Here is a 20102-nt window from a genome sequence, read left to right on the forward strand (position 1 = left end):
GATCAGATCTCCACTGCAGCTGTGTCATTGGTTCTCGCTTGGGGGGAGGTCTGGGATTGTTGTACGATCTTCATGTTATTATATTAAATCGATCATGTTGTAATATATTTAAAGCGATCGATAGGGGTATGGATGATACTTTGGAGTTAGTATGTTATATGATATTCTCCCGTGTTGAAGGGGTGGATGGAATCTTTGCCTGCGTTGTAGGGATGCCATCTAATCCTGTAAATCGATGGATACAAGTTGGATGATAGAAGATCAAAGATACTCCGTCGAAGACGATGATTAAAAGTGGAGTCAACCCCCCTCTCCAATCTATCCAGCAAGTAAGCCAGAAGAAAAAAAACTAACATAAATAGTAAAACCAAAATAAATAAAAATAACACCCGTAAAATAAAGGGGAAAAGCGACGATCGCAACCCACTCCGTTCGAACTCGACCAAGTCAGTCCATGCTGGCTCGGGCATAAACCAGTCCATCCCTTTCTCTTTTTCTTTTCTTTCCGGTTCCTTTCCCTCTTTCTCCTCTTTTATCTCTCTTCCCTCGTTACTTTATCTATCTATCTTCTATCGATCATTATCCCTTGAGTGACACTCCACCACGTTCATTCTTCTTTCTTCATTCTTGACTAAGGTATGTCGATTCTGTCATCCTCTTAGATAACACCCTATGGAATGTTCCCTATACTTACCCTTATCTAATTGAAACCACTAATCAATTAAGAATCCCCAAGCTAATCAATCACCACCCATCGCTATCAATCTAGATCTTCTCTCCTTAACCACCACAACACAACACAACAACACTCACCACCATCCACTCCTTACCATCACGACACAACCACCAATCAATACCCACCCAACCCAACAACAAATCAACCAACAAAATGCAATTCCTCCTCCCCATCACCACCCTCCTCCTCACCCTCTCCGCCGGCGTCACCGCCCGTCCCTCCGTCGTCGAGAACCTCGTCGCCAAGGATGTGAACAAGAGCTGCTTTGGTGTATGTCCTTCCTTATCTTCCCGTCTCCTTTGAATATACATGATATATATGTATATGTATATATATATATATATATATATATGATTCAACAGAGTGAGTGAAGCTAACAAAGAATGAAATGTACAGCGCGCCGTCACCTGCGAGATCGTCGCGGGCATTGATCCCTGCTGTGCGCCGTTGGAGTGCAAGAACTCGGTATGTCTTGTCTTTCTCTTTCTATCCATCTGTATAAATATATACATGTGTGTATGTGTGTATGTGTGTGGTACTAACAAGAAACAGACCTGCGTTTAAACGGTCGTGAGATTCTGAGAGTTGGCTGATAGCATAGTAGAATTGAGAGGATAAGGTGGATAGGTTGATAGGATAGGATAGGAGATAGGAAATATTAATTGACTTGGGATTGTTGTCACTACTTTGTTGTAATATGTATACCTTTGACTAGTTGGGTATGTACTAGTTTGATTGTCTTCGTATATATGTTAGTTTATGTTGGAATAGAGCGATCCATGACTAGGTGGTTGACATAGGTATAGAGGAATGGCATTACTTGATGAATGTACGGAGTACAGGAGTGAATACTGGCTAAGTACATGATACCAATTAGATAACTACTGCTGTACAGGTAAGTTACTACATACATACTCGTAGCCCGTAGAATTAACGCGTATAAACAATAAAACGATGCTCCCAAACAAGTTATCTACCAGAATAAATATAAATCACGATATGATCAAAAGAACGGCTTCCGCCGACGAAGAGAACTTCCGACTTCTTGACTAGACTTTTGTCAGATCCGTCTATTTGAACTGCTCAATGCAGCCCCAGTAGCGCTCGACGTCAAACTCGCCGGCGTCCTTCCACAGGTCGTTGGAGTAGGAGAAGAACACCGACTTCTTGCCGACGGCCTTGACCAGCGCGGAGATGGCGGCGGCCTGCTGCTTGGAACCGGGCACGGCCGCACCGTTGGAGTTACCCTGGCTGGGCCATCCGGTCTCCAGGTTGTACACGTCCTTGCCACCGCAGAGATCCTCCAGGATCTTCACCTGGCCGGCGGCGAACTCACCGGCCTGCTCGGGGGTGACCTCGGCGTTGAAGAAGGGGTGGATGTTGGCGCCGACGACGTCGACGGCACCGCACATGTCCTTGCTGTTCTCCTGCCACACGTTGAGGGGCTCGGTGGTGGTGACGTCGCCGCTGTAGCCGGCCTTGGCGAAGGCGGCCTTGGAGGACTTGATGAAGCTGGCCAGCTCGGAGGCGCTGCAGAAGCCGTTCTGGATGGCCTCGTTACCGACGACGATCAGGGTGACGAGGTCCCACTCGGCCCACGAGGTGATGTCGGTGACCTGCTCCTTGGCGCCCTCGATGCCGGAGCCCTCGATGAAGACACCGATGATGAGCTTCAGGCCGTTCTCCTTGGCGGCGGCGCCGATGTTCTCCAGGGAGGAGCAGTCGGTGGAGTAGACACGCAGGTGGGTGAAGCCCTTCTGGGCGATGTGGGAGACGTCCTTGCTGACCTCATCCTTGCCCTTGCAGCCACCGTCGTTGGAGTAGGGGGAGTAGGTCATACCCATGGGGCCGGCGGCGGGCTCGGTGGGCTCCGGGGTGGGGGACTTGGTGCTGGAGGGGACCTTGGTGGTGCTGGCCGGGGCGGTGGTGGTGACAGCCGGGGCGGTGGTGGACGGGGCCGGGGGAGCGGTGGTGGGCTCGTTGTCCTCCCAGGGGCAGACGTAGGTGAAGTCCGTGCGGGTGGCGGTCACGGTCTGCTCGGTCTGGGTGTAGGTGCCCGGGGTGATGGTGGCCGGGGTGGGGTAGACCATCACGGTGCTGGAGGGCACGTAGGTGGTGGTGGGGGCGATGGTGTAGGTGCCACCGCTGGGGCAGACGTAGGTGGTGGTCTCGATGACGCTGGTGACCGTGGAGCCGGAGGGCTTGACGGTGGCATAGGGGCAGGTGACCGTGGTGGCGGTCTCCACGACGGTGGTGACACCACCGAAGGTGTGGGTGCCGCTGGGCAGCTCGGTCGAGGTGGCGCCGCAGACCGTGTGGGTGTCGGTGACGGTCAGGGTCTGGGCGGGGATGGTGTAGACACCGGTCGACGAGAAGCTGGTGACCCCGGGGGTGGGCAGGCTCGGGGCGGAGGTGGGCTCCGCGACGGGGGTCGACGTGGGGGTCGACGTGGGGGGCGGCGGGGGGGCCTCGGAGGACGAGGGAGCCTTGGGGGGAGCCTTGGTGGAGAGCGTGGCCGTGACGGTCTCGGTGCTATAGCTGGTCGAGTGGAGGGTGGTGACGGCCTCCGAGGTGACGGTAGTCGGCTCCGGCTCGGGAGAGGGGGAGGGGGTCGGGGTCGGGGTCGGGGTCGAGATGGGGATCACTTATGAAGTCAGCTTGCTTTCTACCTTTCTGGTCCCTGGAATGAAATACATACAAGTCGGGGGACCCTCGACGGTGACGACCTCGGTGGTGCAGCCACAGGTGGCTTCAGCACCCTCGGCACCATGCAGGGCACGACGGGCATGGAAAGAGTCATGACCATGACGCTTCATGTGCGACAAGTCGGCCAAGGCAGTACCCGCCACGGCGGCCGCGGTGGCCAGGAAAACAGCACCCTTCATGATGAGAGAAAGGAGGCGGAAGATTAGAAGTAAAAGCAAAGAATGCCCGCTGAACGAGTGAAGCGGTAGTCAGTGAGAAGAATTAAAGAATGAAATTCACGGTGAGAAAAAAGGGCGCGGGGGCCTCTTTTTTGATCTTGACTCTGGGGGGAGGCAAAAGGGAGTGTGAGAGAGAGAGAAAAGAAAGGGAGAAAAAAAAAGAGCGAGTGAGAGAGAAGAAGAGGAGAAGAAGAAGAAAATCAGGGGAAAGAGAGAGAAAGAGAGAAAGAGAGGAAGAAAGTCTGGCCAACGATGAGTGGAAAAGGAGGTGCCTCCATGCCTCAGTCCTCCACCGCTAGATCAGGGGTTGATCAGGCACGCAGGCTGGCTGATTGGTGGAGTGCCTGATTTAGTACAACTTAGTGTCGAGTCGTGGATAATTAGTGGCGGATAGGGTTTGGGGTGCCTGAGGATGGCACATTCCATTGGTCTGTCATTCTGACCTTCATTTCCGACGTCTCCACTCGGGTTGATTTGTTTACTCCATCTACTACACCTACTCCGGACTAGGAGGAGATAGTCCATGACTAGTCACCACAATAACCTGTTGATCTCCATTTCTTGAGTTGGACAGGATTATCATGGTCAACTTATCACCTTCAGGGTCTGGCCTTCTAGATATCGAGTACTCATTACTTGATCCTTAGTATGGGTACTGAGTATAGATACTACTTCAGGATCGTCTTCCATCAACTCTTGCTGTGGTCAGGTGACGCCGGCAGTCAGCCTGGACGCCAGACTAACCTCATCCTGACTAGTTCTCTCCTCTCGCTTCGAATCCTCTTTTTTCTTCGTATTCCAACGCTCAATCATCTCTCACCACATATGCTGCCAGGATGAACAGGGTGATTCATCACCTCACCCTCATTACACCTCACACCTCACCCTCATACAACTCATAACTCACAACTCATCAGGTCTCCATCCTGAATATGGCTACTCCTCCCCGAAATGTCCAAATCCCTCCACCCCATACCTCAATTTCCATCAAAAGTATCCCTCGCCATCGCTAATCCCAGAACGGCCACCATCCCGACGATCTAAGGGTCTCGACCCCGGTGATTTCTCCCGCCAAGATGTTGCCTCCCCTGTTCCAAGGCTTGGTACCAGTCCACCACCGTTCTTTGTTGTCCCAATCTCGTCGTGGAGGCTCAGCACGCGACGGTTGCAAGGCTCAGTCCCTCCAGACCGAGGCCCTGTCCCTGTAAGTACTAACTTCTAACCTACGCAGTACCATCCAAAGGATCAATCCGTCAGACCGTCAGACCGTCAGACGCAGGGGTTCAGCTGGCAACAATCGTCGGACGGGTCCGTCGGGCGGGGCGGAGTTCTGAATCTAGTTTGGTTCTCCTGACCGGATCCTTCGCCTGTTTTCTTCCAAGCTGCTTACTTCTAGTCACAGACGGCTGGCTGAGACATGGTTAAATAGTCCGTCTAGGTCTGTCTAGGTCTGTTTAGTGTCTATAGAGGGCCATCGCGACTAGCCCGTCAACTCCAGACTATCTGTCATGGTCGGAGTCCTGTTCTTGCCGTTTTCCGTCAGCTGTTTGTCAGCGAGCTGGAACGAGGCCAGTTACTCCGCGCGATCCGGCGGTACATATCACTTGATGATAGGGCGTCGACCACGAGTCTTTGACCGTTACGTCTATTATGCTAGACGTTGACACTACTGCGCTTGACAGCCTACTCTCATTGATGTCGCACGAATATCTTCCAGCAGAATGTCACCACATTGGTACCTACAGAGTACAGCGAATACGTACAGGTAAGCAGATAGACAACCATCCTACCAGTCTGGAGGGCAGTCTGCTCAGTACGTAGGGCTGTTCGTTTACTGCCTATTTACGTGCGAACAAACATTATAGATCTGGCTGATCACCACACTAAGCTTGTACATCGACTGCTATGGAGGCCAGCATCTGACTCCACAGCTGGGTCGTGTATTATTTTGATAGACTACTAGAAGTAGAAAATCCAACGGCTCAACCATCAACAAAGTGCTGAAGACACCCACGTGGAATGACGGATGTATACCCAACATATGATATCCCATCTGACCTAGTAAAAAAGTGCAAAATCAACACAAACCCACAACCAACATGATACAACGCCACCTGCAGACGCCCCTCGAAACGCCCACGCCCACACCCACGCCTACGCCTCCACTCCCGTACGCAAGTATCCATCCCATCTCCCGTCTGCAGTATGTATGTATGTATGTATGTATGTATGTATGTATGCACCCCTACGTACTTCAGCCCAGTTTCACCACCGAAACATCCCTTGCATGGTTCGCGGCAGATCATGCACGATATAAAGTTATCGGGTTTAATATATCTTTATTCTGCCTTTATCTATTTTGATTAATTTCAACGGCGCAGTTGGATCGCACTCGAACTCAATAACCCTATCCTTAGTGGAGGGATTGTTCGGGAGCCGAGTTTCAGAATAAGTACTCGACCGTGGTCGACGGTCGCTCTTGTCTAGCCATTTTTGTTTTTTATTAGGTTGGAAGGTTGGAAGGATGAACAGTCTGGTCTGGTTTAATTATCTCTTGCCCGTACTCAAAACACAAGGTAAGTAAGTAGGTGGTATCTAGTGGATGAACTGAAGATGGACAAACCACGTGATGTGTATTATAACCATGATCGCATGGTATCATCACGTGATATATCCATTTTATGCATCGCTGTAAACAAACAACCACCACCACCTCCTCCTCCTCCAGACGAGCATCATATACATACCTATCTGTATATACCTACCTGTATATACCTATACTATCAAAGCCAAGTATAAGGATAATGTAGGAGATACACGGGTCTCAAAAACAGGAGGAACAGCCGAAGAAAAAGCAGTCCAGGGAAGAATCAGGCCACCAAGCAGTCCGAAACCCGGATCACGAGGTTCACACCACGCCACTATTTCATCATTTTTTACCACCACAACTCAGTACTATCTGATATATATATGTACATGATAAGTATAGTAAGGCTACTAACACTAATGCTCCCAATATTATTGGCTATTCGCATGGATATTGTCTGATCGTCTGTGCTCTGTCCCTGTTGTGTGGAATGGGGGTAGTTGGGCACGGACAGACCCGGTTCCTATCATATCCTATCCTATCCTAGATTGGAATAGATAGTGAGTGAGTTGAGATGTATGAGGTGAGTCGGATTGGGGAGTGCCGTTCATGGCATGATTATCATATGCTGTATGATGGTTTGTATACACGATGTGTAGTAGGAGGGAGGGATGGTATATAAGTTGCGTGTAGACAGCATGTACTTTCTTCTGAATATCATCATCAACAACATCACCATCAATATCTTATTGATATCATCATCACCTCTCTCTCTCTCTCTCTCTCAGGGAACCCCCCATCAAACAACACAACCAAAACCACCACCAACAATCAACTACCACCATCACCAACTACAATCCAGACCACAATAAAGAAAGATCAAGAAGGAAAATGACGAAATCCACCCAAACCCGCCTCCAAAACGACTTTGGCGCTGACCTCTGGGTTCGCCAATCGACTGTTCAAGGACGGGTATGCCCCTCCTTTCCTTCCTCCCTCCCTACACATAAATAATACTAACTGCAAAATGAAGCACGCAACATCCGGCCGAGGCCTCTTCGCTGGCCTGCAAGACGTCAAACAATACAACGTGGAGAACGGATTTGCCGCTCGCGGGGAGGGCCAGGGGACGGGGTTGATAGGGTTTTTGTGGAGTCGGTATGTTTCCTCCTTTCTAAATATCACTTACCTCGCCTTTCTTTTCTTGTGATTGTTTCAAGGCTGATGCTGACTATTGTTTGTGGTTGTAGTATAATGGGTGGTTCGTATCGGCCGCCGTCGAATTAGACCCTACCTTTTTGTTTTTTCTTTGTTGGATGTTTTGAGGGTAGGAGATGGGTTGCTTCTTTCTTCCTACTTTTGTTTACTGTTTAGATGATTAGATGTTTTGTTTGTTTGTTGTGTGTTTTGTGATTAGCTGGAGCTGGGATACCTTGTTTTTTGTTTCTATATTTTATATCTTATGTTATAGGTTATAGGTTACTACCTATACTTCTCATACTTCGCATCCTTCTCATACTTCTCGTACATTTATACTACTAATCCCATGTTAGTAACTACCAGTAGTAACTGCATGATATAAGTGATAGATACACCATGACCATTGCCCCGGAATCCCACTACGATATACCATATAGATACAACCAACAAATATAAGAACAGTCTAACAATATCCATGCTGTACAATATAAACTACCTAACTAACAACCCAACACGCCATACCCATCTGCTAAACGCAGTCGAATCTACATAATAATAACATTGACAAAGTAAAAAAAAAAAATAAGCTTAAAGCCTAGCTTAAGCTTACTCCCAGCTGTTGATCTTCATCGTGCCGTTCTCCTGCAAGTTCTGGTGCATCTTGAAAGCCTGGAACAGCAGGTGCGGCTCATGGGCCATGCCCTTCTTCAGACACTCGAACTCGGCGCGGTCGAGGTAGTCCGTGAGGATGGGCTGGTAGTCGGGGTGAGCGCACTTCTTGATGATGACGCGGGCGCGCTCGCGCGGAGACAGGCCGCGGACGTCGGCCAGACCCTGCTCGGTGACGACGACGTCGAGGTCGTGCTCGGTCTGGTCGATGTGGGTGCAGAAGGGGACGATGCAGGAGACGCCCGTGGGGTCGGTCTTGGAGGGCCGGGTGGAGGGCGTGTGCATGATGCTGTACTTGGAGTTGCGGAGGAAGTCGGCGGAGCCGCCGAGGCCGTTGAGCATGCGCGAGCCGAGCACGCAGGTGGAGTTGGCGTGCGCGTACATGTCGACTTCGACGGGCGTGTTCATGCCGATGCAGCCGAGGCGGCGGATGATCTCGGGGGAGTTGGAGATGGACTGGCTGCGGAGGAGGAGCTTGCCGGCGTAGCGCTCCCAGTTGTCGTAGAAGCGCTTGAAGCCGTCGGGGGAGAAGCGGATGGAGGTGGCCGTGGCGAAGTCGAGGTTGCCGCTGTCGAAGAGGTCGAGGAAAGAGTCCTGCAGGACTTCGGTCCAGACCTTGAGGTTGTGGAAGTCGGCGCCGCCCTTGGAGAGACCGCCGATGACGGCGTTGGCGATGTTGCCGATGCCGGACTGGATGGGGAGGAGGTTCTTGGGGAGACGGCCTTGGTCGACTTCGTGCTTGAGGAACTCGATGAGGTTGGTGGCGATGGCCTGCGAGCCCTCATCTTCGGGCGCGTTGGGCGCGGTCTGGTCCGGGTAGTCGGATTCGACGATCGCGACGACCTTTTCGGAGTCGATGGGGATGTAGGGCGTGCCGATGCGGTCTTCGGGCGCCATGATCAGGTAGGGCTTGGTCATCGGGGGGGCCTCGTAGGTGGTGATGTCGTGGAGGCCTTCGAAGGACGGGCTGGCCGTGTTGACTTCGATGATGACCTTGTCGGCCATCTTGATCAGCTCGGGCGAGGCGCCGACGGAAGCGCCGGGAATGATGCCGCCGTCTTCCGTGATGGCGGAGGCTTCGATGACGGCCACGTCAAGCTTGTTGTTGGGCTTGTTCAGAGTGTACCAGCCCTTTTTTCACCTGTTAGTTACCCTATCCCAGAGACACGACGGAAGAAGAGAGCGTACATAGGTCAAATCCTGAGGGAACATGCTCAGATGCTTATCAAAGAACTTGATCTGGCCATTGTTGATCCCCTTGGAGATCTCCTTGCCGACCTGATGCGGGCTGCGGCGCTCAATCATGTTCAGACGAGCCCAGCGGTTCTCGGTCTCCGCGCCGGACGAGGCACCCACGAAGAGGGTGTACTTCAGCTTGCCCTCCAGGTTGTTCTTCTCGACGTGGTCCGCCAGGGCGGTAGGGACCTTCCTACACTCAAGTTAGTAGATATTCTATGACACCCACGATAATGGAGGAAAGCATACTTGGGATACCCGACACCCGTGAACCCGGACCAGCCGATATAAGTGCCATTGGGAAAGAGGTGAACGAGGTCCTCGGCCTTGGCCAACTTGCTCAGGTAGGAGGGTCGGCGGACACGACTTCTCAAGAGTGCGGAGGCGGACATGATGAACGACACCGGGGGGGATAGGAGGGGAGATGTTCTAGGAAGAAAGAGAAAAAGAGTGGAGGAAGAAAAGAGAGAAGGGAGGTCTGGGGATAGAAATAGTCTAGGAACCTTGGGACGAGAGGCGCGATTAGGGCTAACAACCCCACAATCTTCGGGGAAAGGGAGTACGTAGTACGGAAGTAATGGTAAGATGTATGATGGTGTAATTATCTTTTTTTTTATCCTTTTATTATTATTTCTGTGTTGGTATGGTTGATATCACTCCTCCTAGTCTACACCTAGCATAGCATAGACATCCATCCTCATATAAACAGTCACACAATCAATCCAATCCCCTCAAATCAAAACAAATCGAAATGAATTATCTGAAACAACGCGGACCATCCCCATTTTTTGCTCACGAGGAGAGAAAAAAAAGAATAAAACGGTGAAGAACCTTCCGTCCCCCAGTTCTGGCACGAATTTCCCTCCATTACCCAAACGGGCAGAAAAAGTGGAACTGACGTCAGACTCTTCGGCCTTAACTCGGTCTTCTCTCTCCCTTCTTATGTTTTCTTTAGTCAACGTCACCCTGACCTCAACCATAAACCACAACCACAACCCATCCGGGACAGCCGGTCAAATCTTACTGATTTGGTAGTATTATGGAGGTCGGTTGTGGATTCCGTTATATTATATCATCTTTATAATAATATTAATTCTCATAACATGATTCAATCCAGAAGTTCCCCCAGAATGAGGAAGATCCAAGATCGTGGATCAAACGGACTAACATTCGACTAACTGACTGACTAACTTAACGCCGGGCGATTTCCGGGGTCTGGCCACCGACTCCAGTCTCGGCTGGTCATCGGGTAATGTCTTGTCGGGCAGATGGATATCTTCTTTCGACTCCTAGATTCATCCCCCTTAATCCATTAGGATGACCTACCCCATTACCCCATTTCTCCATCCCACATTCCCACATTCCCCAACCCAACCGCGTACCCATAATGGATTTGGGTAAGGGTGAGGATTCTGGGAAGGGGGTGTGGTCCACTTCCTACTACTAGTAGTGACTGATGATCATCGGATTCTAGTTTCCAATCTACTGGTACCACGAACTGATACTACAACTGAACAAGATTACTATAGGATAGTAGAAGAAAGAAGATAGAATACCCTAGCTCCTAATACAAATACACATCGAAGTGGAATGAAATAAAACACTGCACAATATGAAGAGATAATGAAATAAAAAACCCAGACTCTCGATCAATCAATCAATCAAACCTTCCCGTTTCCCTCTACACCAGTCCGTGGGATCAATTCAATCACCCACCAAAACACAGATAGAAAATGAAAATAAAATAAAAAAAAGAGAAATGAGAAAGGAAAAGAAAAGACCATGTGCACGGGTCAAGTCTTCGCTATCATAAACAAGGTACTCGGCACATTCACCCCCACGTGTGGAGAAAGATGGGGAGAGAGCTCGACACCCTAGAGATGATCCAGAGCTCTAAAGAGAGGTGTCTATTCTGGCTTGCTTTCCGATGCAGTAGCATCCGGTTCCACATCCGCCATCTCGGTATCGCCCCTCTCCTTGCCATCCTCGGGATGATCCTCGGGATGACCCTCCTCAGCCGACGGCTCAGTGGCCGGAGCCTCAGCGGTTCCCTCAGGTTCACTCCCCTGGACCCAGGATCGGAAACGCTGATTGAAGTCGTCCACCTGGTCCTTGCTGAACCCCTGCGCCCAGCCAGGGTTATTGACAAACTTCTCCGTGAACCGGTCGCGTCGCCGTTCCTTGACGGCCGCCTCTTCCTTGGCGACCTCCTCGGCTGTCTCGTCGGACGGCGCCGTCGGCCGCCACCACCAGTCCTGACTGCCCGGCTCGTACAGGATGTGGTAGCTGTTGGCGCAGATGCGGATGATCAGCCCGTCTTGGTGGACCAGTGGTCGGTAGTACCGGTTGTATTCGTCTTCCTGGTCCATCTGTGCTGGCAGGCTGCGCTTCAGGAAGGGCATCCGCATTCGCGAGAAGCGTACTCCCTCTGTGGGATCACGCATCGTGTAGGCTGACACGTAGTATGACCAGCGTGCCTCCTGGCTGAGGTCTTCGTTCTCCAAGGTTGCATCCTCGGGGGTCAGAAGCTGGACGGTGGTTTTCTTGTTGGACGGGTGCTGTTGCCATATGTTAGCAAAAAAAAAAAATCAACTTGTAGGATCAAATGATACGTACGTAGGTGATGCGGTAGATGTCACCATCCTTGACCAGTCGTTCCACTTGCTTGCGATACTGGATTTCCTGGTTGTGCGTCGTCTCCTCCCGGTCTCGCTCCTTGAAGAACAGCGCCATGATGTCGGAGCTGCGGTCCTTCGAGTCGCCGCTGAAAATCGACCCCGCGAACTTGGCGATCCCCGCGAACATCTTCTCCAGGTTGTACAGCTGATAGCCGCTGCGCAGATAGTGACGACGCAGCGTCTCCTCCAGGTGGGACGTCTCCATGTCGCCTTTGATGACCTCCTCGCACATCCGCACAATCTGGCTGTACAGGTTGGCCTTGGGATCGCTGTCGTAGAAGAAGTCCGTGGGCAACTTGTCGAGCAGGTTGAGGTCCCGCGCGGCCCGCTCCTGCAGTCCACGGCGCACGTTCTCGTGGGCATAGTCTTCGTTCAATTTGATCCTGAGCAGACGCGAGTAGAGAATCTCAAATGTGCGGAAGAAGCAGTAGATATTCAGGTTCCCGTACAAGTGATGGGCCGTCTTCTCGTAAGACTCGTTGAGCGTGTACTCCCGCTGCAGGTTGAAATTGCCCTGCGCCGGGTGCTCCATCCATCGCAGCTCGGCGACATCAAAAGTCTCGGTGGGATCAGGAGCCGGCGTAGAAGGCACAAGACCACTATCCGGAGTGCCAGCGCGCGATGTGGGCCGACTGCTTCCCGATTTTTCAGCCCGGGCCTTCTCAGATCGACGCTCCAGCACGTCGCGGAGCAGATCCATCTTCTTGTTGTTGGCCCGTCGACTACGGGGCGTCGAGGGTCCCTCCGCAGAGGAGCTCTCCCCGTCGCCTTCATCAGCCGGTGGAGTCCCACTGGACAATTCGTTCATGTAGACATGGAAAGTATCACGGTCCATCCCAAAGAACATGGGAACAAAGTCCTTGATGAACATCATGACCTTCTGGGGATCGGCCCCGAAGCCAGCCGAATTGCGGTCAATGAAAGTCAGCAGCAAGTGGGTGGTGTCGATGATCACGGCCGGGTCGTCGAACGTAAACTCGAAGTGGTGCCTAGGCACCTGGAATCCGCTCTTGCGCAGGGTCTTTCTCTCCTCGAATTTGTTCTGAATCTCGTTCTGGATGTGCTTCGCCACGAACAGCTTTTTATCCATGCTCTTGCTGGCAATGGCCTGGTGGTCCAGACTGCGCCAGTAGGCCTTCTGCGTCTGCTCACGCCAGATCTTGTCCCACTCGCGCTGGCTAGCCTTCCATTCCTCGCACTTCTGCTTCAAGCGGAAGAGGACGATGGGCAGGACGTGGCAGGGTCTCTCGAACATCTCGTGGATGATCTTTTCGCCCTTCTGACGATCGTAGATTTTCTTGATGACGCGCTGATAGATGGCTTCACTCTGTCCGCCGAGACCCGGAGGCAGTCTGAAAGCGGCGCGCTCCGCGTCCGACATGACCAGAAATTGCTGGACGATAGGCTCAATGAGCTGGATCGTGCGGGTGCAGGCTTCGATGTGATGATCGTAATCATGTCTGTCCTCTTCGATACGGTGCAGCGCATCCTCGTACTGGTTCTTCCGGTGCGCAACAAATCCCGAATCTTCCGACGCCCACGTGGGGTGAGACGCCCATTCATCATTCAGAACAGCGTAACACAAGGCATCACGGCCACTGCACGGTTTCTGGCGTTCACGTTTCGGCAGAAGCCGGTAGCTTGGTCCCAAGGAACGGCAATGCGAGAGATTGACGACTCCAAGGTCATGCTTCGGTTTGGGCTCAATGATCTTGTCTTCGGGCTCATCCACATGCATGAACCGTTTGAACCAAGCCATGAGCTCCGGGTTGGAGCCGATGTAGCCGGCCGCTCTCTTGACAAGAACATGACGATCGATGAGATCGGTCGAGTAGAGATTGCAGAGTTTGAGGAACTCACTGAAGGTCTGCTTGTTCCCAATGTACTTCTTGACACGATCGAAGAATGCAAACTCTTCCTGCGTGGGGGTCAACGAGAACACGGGAGGGATCGGCTCTGGGAGAGCGGGAATCAAGGTGGGAGACACGGCAGGGGCCTCTGTCGGCGTAGTTTTAGCGTGATGGACCTTGGCTCTCTTGTTGACTCCGCCAGCTTGGAGACCAGGCGCCCGACCCGCTTGGGCGTCGCCCATCCGGACTGCGTCATTATTCGCAGAGGGGCCGGATATCGAAGATGCCAGAGCAGAGGGAGCCCCCGGCCCTCCCCGACGCTTCTTTCCATCTTTGGCAGAATCTTTGACATTGAACTGACCCAGCGGAGGCATCTTGACATCGCGATTAGGAGTCTGGGATTGAAGGTTGTTGCCGGTGCTAGGATAGCTAGGCTCTCCACGGACATTGCTCGTCGGCGCCGCCTCTTCCGCCTGGCGGGCCGCTGCCTGCTGTTTGGCATGGGCAGCAGACTCAGGCAGGAACTGCTTGAAATCTTCCAATAGGTCGGGTGCAGTGTTGAACAGTTGGGTCACTTGCGCGTAGACATCCTGGATCGGCTTTGACTCGCGCTGGTACGTCTGCAGGATCTCCAAAAACTGCTTGTAGATCTCGGGGGCTTGCGCAAATCGATTCTTCAGATAAAGCATTAGCAACTTTGGATGCATCCAGTGACTGGAAGGTGGCAAACCTTGATCTTGTTCACATAGCTTATGGCATGGTTGAACTCCACGGGTCCACGCTTGTTCAGGTCAGCTTGGGAACCCTGGAGCATATTCGATCCCACACCGGCCAGACTGTTCATCGGCTGATTTAGGTTGTGAGCCTGTCCTGGGCCAGACACTGCGAGCAAGCCAGGCCGCCCAAGCCCCGCGGACGCAGCCGAGACGGCGCCCTGGAGCTGCGACACCCCACGATGATCCTGCTGCTGGGCCATGGCCGCTGCACCCGCCGCAGCTTGCTGTTCTTGCTGGGTAGGGTAGCTGTAGTGGTGGGGCTCCTGATGCGGGCCCTGGTTCTCTTGCCCGAACATACCTGGGCCCATCATGCGTGACCCAGGTGAATATGATCCCGGCAGGTTGCCCTGTGGCGGCTGGGGCTGCGGCGCGGGCTGGGGCTGCGGCTGATGCTGCTGCCAGCCAGGTCGGGATTGTTCGAAAAACTCAGGACGGCCATGCGGACCCATCCCACCATGGGTCATCTCGCCCGTGGCATCCAACGACTGTCGTGGACGGGGCATACTCAAAGTATTTGTGCCGGACGGGGTGGTCACTCGGATGGCGTCAGGGTTATCTTCTGTGCCGCACTCGATTCGGTATCCAGGGGGGAGAAAAGTGTTGAATCCCTGGATCAGCGCGGGGTGTCCATTGAACAGCGTGGAAACGCGTTGGATGACGCCAGGGGTATCGATGCTACTGCAAGTCAGAAAGAAACCCTGCATAAATTTCTCCACGCTAGCTACTCACGCTTGGCTTTTGAAGTCTTTCATTATGTCCAGAAACCGGTTATACACATCGGGCTGATCGACAAAGCGGACCTTCACTTGGTCTAGGTAACTTAGCGCGTCCTGCATACCTGTCAGTTTGAATTCAATTCAAAGGCAGGGACAGGGATGACTCACATTCAAAATTGGCTGCTGACCCTGGGCAAGAGCCGCAACGTTCCCCGGGATTTGAGGACCAGACGCGTTGAAACCCATCAGGGCCTGTCCAGCGGGACCAGCAGGGTGTTGCATGTACGATCGCGGGGTGCCTTCGCCATGCGGCATCTGAGGCCCGTAGATCCCACCAGGTCCGCCAGACGGCTGCATCGGGCCCTGAGGACCACTCTGCGGGTTTGACCCAATATTCGACAAGAGGCCATTCGGACCGTGGATGGAGTTGGGCACCTTGGACGCCACCGGCTGGTGCAGCGGGATCGACCCCGTGTGGCTCTGAACCGGGTGGTGCTGATCGCGCTGGCGCTCCAGCTGCTGTCGCTCCAGCTGCTCACGCTCACGATGTTCACGTTCTCTGTGGGCCATCTCCTCCTGGCGCTGTCTCTCGATCAGCTCCCGCTCCCTCGAATCCCGCTCGCGCTCGCGGTTGATGGACTGGGGAGACGGGTGCTGCATCGCCTGACCGATGCCTGGCAGAGAATGACCAGCGCTGTGGGAGGGGGCAGAGGGGTGTTGAGCATAAGCGGGTGGTTGATGGGGGCCGGCGTGGCCCTGGCTCAGCTCCGCCAGCCCAGGAAGGGAGTGTCCGGGAGGTTGGCTTGCAGGGTGATAAGGACCTAAACAGAAGTATACTCGTCAGTCGACGAACCATGGCAATCCTTTGCCCACGGGGTACTATGGGAGGGCTGGGGATTCTAACCTCCTGGAGGGGGAAGGACGGGCCCCGCCGGCTGCGAAGACGGGCCTTGCTGAGGTGGGTTTTGACTGCAGAGAGAAGCCAGTTAGTTTGGCGTCCGATCGAGAGATAAACTCTTCTCAAAGAGGTGCCATCAAGAAAACTTACCCAAAGGGGCCCAGGGGACGAGGTTGGTGGTTCATCTGGTCCATCCCGGGGTGCGATGGGGGTCCACCAGGGTGCCAGTTATCGTTTCCTGAATTCATCCTCTGTGCATGAACAACAGCACGCCCACGACAGGAAGATCAGGAAGAAGAGTGTTGTTTAAAGACGGGATCAAAGGAGGGATTGAATCGCTGCAAGATGCAGTACACTTCAAAGCCAACCTCTCAATCAAATAATCGTTTTTCGCACGGTCGAGTTTCTCCTCCAGCACATTTCACAGCGACATCACCGGGCTCGGGACGGTGACAACCGCAAACGAAAAATAGTAGAGAGAGTAGTCTTCACGGGGGAAAGAAAACAATAGGATCAACAGGAGATACAGAAACAGGAGTCAAAGGAGAGGAAGTGAATCACCATGCAACAGCAGCAACAGTGGCAGCAGCACCGAGAGTTGCTTCGTTGGAGATGATGGTTTGCGCGCGACCGATCACGGATAGTCCTCCAGACAGAAGGCGGAGAGAGCCTTTGACCGCGCTAATCCCCATTTGTTCCATATTGCCGCCCACCGGGATGGTGGTTTTTCCGTGCCATATTGTCGGAGAAAAAACCCTGCAATGATGAGGCGGTCAGGAAGGCGGAATCCCACCTCTGGGTTCACTTCTGCCGCCGAGCGGATTGCTCGACGTCATTGACACGACCGATTAGGAAAGACCTGGCAGTTACAACCATCAGGTTTGATTCATTGCAAATGTAGTGAATTCACCCTATTTGCTAGAAGTGTACTGGTCTGCCATGAAATGAGTGACTTGGTTCATACACATCAAAGGCTGCACAAGCCTACACTAAGCGAACTCAAGCTTAAACCCGCGTGGTTTCATTATCTACTCAATACGTGATTTAACGCCAACAACATACGGACACCATGTCGGTCCGGAGCCCTACACACGCTTCTCTTAGTAACGTCAATGCGGCATCCACAATATAAACAAAGTAGGAATCCAGAGTCCTCCCGGGGAGACAGCGCCACGGAGGTATGGATAGGAGAGGGCACATGACAGGGCACCGTCAAGAGGTCACACAACCACAGTTAGTTAGAGAAGGGATATAATCGGCTGAACTAGCAAAGGAGCATAGTTTAGTGGGTAAAGGAAAATGGTTTAGGGGGTAAAAAAAAAAAGAAAAAAAAAAAAAAACGGATAACATGAACTGGCAACTTGAATTCTGGATTTGGAAATGCTGCTGCTAGTAACCTCTTTTTTTTTATTCTTCGTTATATCTGGCCCATGCTGGCCACCGATCGACACGCTTGCCCGCTGAGGACAACCCATACCTGTCACGTACTTACAAGGCGGAGAAGACGAATAGCTAGGAAGGTGATAGTTAGCACAGCCATCCACACACAAAATGGAGGAGGAATGGCTCACGTTATTGGTCGCAGCAATGGCAATGCTATCCTCGTAGGGATGCCAGCTCATGTGCAAGATCTTCTTATTGAAATCGATCTGCTCCGCGTCCGTCTCCTTCTTCATGCGACTGCCAGGCCCGGTCGGGCTGCCGGACCGGGAGTTGCTCTTCTTTCCATTGGCCCCCTTGTTCATCGGCGTGGGAACGCCGACCTTCTTCGCCTTGAAAGCCGACTTGTCCGCCTGCAGTACAATCTCCGTCTCCTTGGCGGGGTCTGTGGGGTAGATCATAAAATTGTTGTTGTAGCTTCCGGTCATGACATTTTCAGCATCGCCGGAGAAGACCACTTCAAACTTGTCGAAGATGCTATCATTCTCGTACGTATCGCAGAGACGGGGCCGCAGATGTTCGTGGATCGGAATCGTCTTCACCGGCTGTCTCTCCATGTTGACGTCCCAAATCTTCACGGTCAGGTAGTCCCTGGACACGATGTAGCGACCGTCGTTCGAGAACCGTACGTCCGAGATGGACGAGATGATCTCCGAGAAGAATGAGCGGGAGGAGGCATCTTCTTCCTGTTCGAACTCTGCATGGAGAAAGACGTTAGCTCGGCTACATTAAGAGTTGCCCTCGAAACAAGCAAGCCACTTCTATATCCGAAGAGGTACACGGAGAAGGAATGCCCTACGTTTCTGGTGCTCGTCGCACAAAGCGCGCTGGCGCATGTCCGCCAGCTTGATCGTTCCTTTCGAGCTCGCGTACATGAACCAATTGCAGCTGGTGGGATGGAATTCAGCCGCCGTAATGACTTCCGTCAGCTCCTCCATGTTTGCGGGCTTGATATCGACGATGTTGAAGCTCTGGTCCTGGATGTTCAAGTTCCACAGGTTGACCCGGAGATCGTCGCTGCTTAAGAAGGTCTCTCCGTCACTGTTGACCGAGATGCTGTTGATGTGGTATGCGTGTGCATTGGCGTACGTCCGACGCGGCACGGCGGCCACAACGGTATCATGGTGCGTCATTCGAGGCAGCTTCAATGCCGAGGGATCCTTGAACGATAAACGTGGGGGGCGAGGCGCCCCGCCGCCACCACTCACGCTGGCCGGGGTGAGTTCATTCGAAAGATTGTTCTCAGCGACGACCTTGAGCGACTTGTCGAACACCTTCCACAGCTTTATCGTCTTGTCGTTGGTCGAAAGGAGGAAATGCGAGGAATTTTGCCTTCTACACCATTTTATCTTGTTGATCTTCTCTTCGATCTCTAGGGATTTAAGGTAATCGAATTCCGGTTCGTGCGACTGGAACTCGGTGTGAAACTTATACTCGCAGGTTTTTTTCTGCCGGCTGTTAGGAAGGTGGGCCCCACGAGAGATGCAGCGAAGATGCAGCAGAGGGGGAGGGGGAGGGGGAGGGGCGGCTCTACCGTTTCGTTTCTCTCAAATAACACTACTCTGCCGCCCTTGTCTCCCGTAGCCAGATAGTTCCCGGTATGGTCGAATTCAACGGTTGAGATAATATCAGCTGTGGAAGGTGGGTGGGTTAGTTATGGACGAAACCCCGCCTCGCACACCCGACACAGCAGTAGCCAGAGGGGAATAATTAAAACGTACCTTCCGTAATATCCTCCACATCGCCCTTATCACCGAAGCATCTGCCACCATCGTTAGTATCTCCAAACCACATCAGGCCGATCGCTCAGGTCGCATATCGACCCATAGGATTTCCCGTAAGGGACGATCGGTCCTTCACCGCCACAAGGGATGCTGAGGGGTCGACTCACTGCGTGAACTTCCAGGTAGGTGAACCTGGATCCCTGTCTACCATTTTCTAACAAAAACCACCCTTTCCTGGGGTAGCCGACCGACAACCAAAAAGATGAGAAGATAAATCAAAAGGTAAAAAGGCACGGTCTATGGGTGTTGACGGCGAGGACGGACGGGGTGGGGTCGACAGACGCCGAGCGGTCGAGGGAACGAGGGACGGAGGGCGCTGTAGACGGGATGTATGAATTCTCGATCGATAGCGGCGTTCAATGGGCGAGCGGTGAAGCTGACGGCAAATCCACCAGCAGCGTCGGATATAGGTAGTCGGGAGGGAAGTCGAGTGGAGATAAGGGATCACGGAGATCCGACGAACGGTATGGGGGAGGGGAAGGTTGTGTCGGTGGACAAAGCTCGAACAGAGATTGGCTTCGTCACTGGTCGGGCTGAGACGAACGATTGATAGCTTGAGCTGATCGAATCGGACGAGGTTGATGGGTAGGACGGAGGGGAGCTATATT

The 20102-nt window shown here is 52.8% G+C and overlaps 6 protein-coding genes across 6 annotated transcripts; 1 reads left to right on the plus strand and 5 right to left on the minus strand.

Annotated features, from left to right (window-relative positions):
* Window positions 1–440: 440 nt before the first annotated feature.
* Window positions 441–1477, minus strand: BDW47DRAFT_107476 (uncharacterized protein). Its single transcript, XM_024813020.1, has 4 exons — window positions 1289–1477; window positions 1133–1201; window positions 727–1006; window positions 441–636 (listed from the first exon to the last, which is right to left on the minus strand). Exons 2-3 carry the CDS (start codon window positions 1162–1164, stop codon window positions 781–783), a joined length of 258 nt encoding a protein of 85 aa, XP_024671164.1. The 5' UTR covers window positions 1165–1201; window positions 1289–1477; the 3' UTR covers window positions 441–636; window positions 727–780.
* On the minus strand, window positions 1475–3935 carry btgE (putative cell wall glucanase (Scw11)). Its single transcript, XM_024813021.1, has 2 exons — window positions 3435–3935; window positions 1475–3380 (listed from the first exon to the last, which is right to left on the minus strand). The coding sequence occupies exons 1-2, from the start codon at window positions 3619–3621 to the stop codon at window positions 1807–1809; spliced, it is 1761 nt and encodes a 586-aa protein (XP_024671165.1). The 5' UTR covers window positions 3622–3935; the 3' UTR covers window positions 1475–1806.
* A 3036-nt stretch (window positions 3936–6971) lies between these two features.
* Window positions 6972–7754, plus strand: BDW47DRAFT_107482 (uncharacterized protein). The gene is made up of 3 exons (XM_024813022.1): window positions 6972–7219; window positions 7281–7405; window positions 7498–7754. The coding sequence occupies exons 1-3, from the start codon at window positions 7139–7141 to the stop codon at window positions 7532–7534; spliced, it is 243 nt and encodes an 80-aa protein (XP_024671166.1). The 5' UTR covers window positions 6972–7138; the 3' UTR covers window positions 7535–7754.
* A 179-nt stretch (window positions 7755–7933) lies between these two features.
* On the minus strand, window positions 7934–9873 carry coaT (acetyl-CoA hydrolase ACH1). The gene is made up of 3 exons (XM_024813023.1): window positions 9602–9873; window positions 9305–9545; window positions 7934–9247 (listed from the first exon to the last, which is right to left on the minus strand). Exons 1-3 carry the CDS (start codon window positions 9742–9744, stop codon window positions 8054–8056), a joined length of 1578 nt encoding a protein of 525 aa, XP_024671167.1. The 5' UTR covers window positions 9745–9873; the 3' UTR covers window positions 7934–8053.
* A 990-nt stretch (window positions 9874–10863) lies between these two features.
* Window positions 10864–16871, minus strand: BDW47DRAFT_40370 (transcriptional regulator SIN3). Its single transcript, XM_024818939.1, has 7 exons — window positions 16421–16871; window positions 16277–16341; window positions 15541–16193; window positions 15386–15486; window positions 14611–15331; window positions 11969–14554; window positions 10864–11910 (listed from the first exon to the last, which is right to left on the minus strand). Exons 1-7 carry the CDS (start codon window positions 16516–16518, stop codon window positions 11260–11262), a joined length of 4875 nt encoding a protein of 1624 aa, XP_024671168.1. The 5' UTR covers window positions 16519–16871; the 3' UTR covers window positions 10864–11259.
* A 735-nt stretch (window positions 16872–17606) lies between these two features.
* Window positions 17607–19735, minus strand: BDW47DRAFT_40388 (protein phosphatase 2A regulatory subunit CDC55). The gene is made up of 6 exons (XM_024818940.1): window positions 19602–19735; window positions 19432–19472; window positions 19245–19342; window positions 18510–19158; window positions 17842–18407; window positions 17607–17782 (listed from the first exon to the last, which is right to left on the minus strand). Exons 1-6 carry the CDS (start codon window positions 19643–19645, stop codon window positions 17759–17761), a joined length of 1422 nt encoding a protein of 473 aa, XP_024671169.1. The 5' UTR covers window positions 19646–19735; the 3' UTR covers window positions 17607–17758.
* Between the last annotated feature and the right edge of the window lie 367 nt (window positions 19736–20102).

Source organism: Aspergillus candidus (genome assembly GCF_002847045.1).
Source record: "Aspergillus candidus strain CBS 102.13 unplaced genomic scaffold BDW47scaffold_29, whole genome shotgun sequence".
In the NCBI taxonomy this organism is placed as follows: Eukaryota; Fungi; Ascomycota; class Eurotiomycetes; order Eurotiales; family Aspergillaceae; genus Aspergillus; species Aspergillus candidus.

Excerpts from the sequence above, each read along its gene's own strand:
- btgE (XM_024813021.1), bottom strand. The coding sequence starts at position 3,621 with ATGAAGGGTGCTGTTTTCCTGGCCACCGCGGCCGCCGTGGCGGGTACT. Across the intron at positions 3,381-3,434 it reads CGTCGAGGGTCCCCCGACTT|TGATCCCCATCTCGACCCCG; the intron begins GTATGTATTTCA and ends TGACTTCATAAG.
- coaT (XM_024813023.1), bottom strand. The coding sequence starts at position 9,744 with ATGTCCGCCTCCGCACTCTTGAGAAGTCGTGTCCGCCGACCCTCCTAC. Across the intron at positions 9,546-9,601 it reads ACGGGTGTCGGGTATCCCAA|GAAGGTCCCTACCGCCCTGG; the intron begins GTATGCTTTCCT and ends ACTTGAGTGTAG. Across the intron at positions 9,248-9,304 it reads TCCCTCAGGATTTGACCTAT|GGCTGGTACACTCTGAACAA; the intron begins GTACGCTCTCTT and ends AGGTGAAAAAAG.
- BDW47DRAFT_40370 (XM_024818939.1), bottom strand. The coding sequence starts at position 16,518 with ATGAATTCAGGAAACGATAACTGGCACCCTGGTGGACCCCCATCGCAC. Across the intron at positions 15,487-15,540 it reads GTCAGCAGCCAATTTTGAAT|GACGCGCTAAGTTACCTAGA; the intron begins GTGAGTCATCCC and ends ACAGGTATGCAG. Across the intron at positions 14,555-14,610 it reads GCTATGTGAACAAGATCAAG|AATCGATTTGCGCAAGCCCC; the intron begins GTTTGCCACCTT and ends CTTTATCTGAAG.
- BDW47DRAFT_40388 (XM_024818940.1), bottom strand. The coding sequence starts at position 19,645 with ATGGTAGACAGGGATCCAGGTTCACCTACCTGGAAGTTCACGCA. Across the intron at positions 19,343-19,431 it reads TGTGGAGGATATTACGGAAG|CTGATATTATCTCAACCGTT; the intron begins GTACGTTTTAAT and ends CACCTTCCACAG. Across the intron at positions 19,159-19,244 it reads TATTTGAGAGAAACGAAACG|AAAAAAACCTGCGAGTATAA; the intron begins GTAGAGCCGCCC and ends AACAGCCGGCAG.
- BDW47DRAFT_107482 (XM_024813022.1), top strand. The coding sequence starts at position 7,139 with ATGACGAAATCCACCCAAACCCGCCTCCAAAACGACTTTGGCGCTGAC. Across the intron at positions 7,220-7,280 it reads AATCGACTGTTCAAGGACGG|CACGCAACATCCGGCCGAGG; the intron begins GTATGCCCCTCC and ends TGCAAAATGAAG. Across the intron at positions 7,406-7,497 it reads ATAGGGTTTTTGTGGAGTCG|TATAATGGGTGGTTCGTATC; the intron begins GTATGTTTCCTC and ends TTGTGGTTGTAG.
- BDW47DRAFT_107476 (XM_024813020.1), bottom strand. The coding sequence starts at position 1,164 with ATGCCCGCGACGATCTCGCAGGTGACGGCGCG. Across the intron at positions 1,007-1,132 it reads ATCTCGCAGGTGACGGCGCG|ACCAAAGCAGCTCTTGTTCA; the intron begins CTGTACATTTCA and ends GGAAGGACATAC.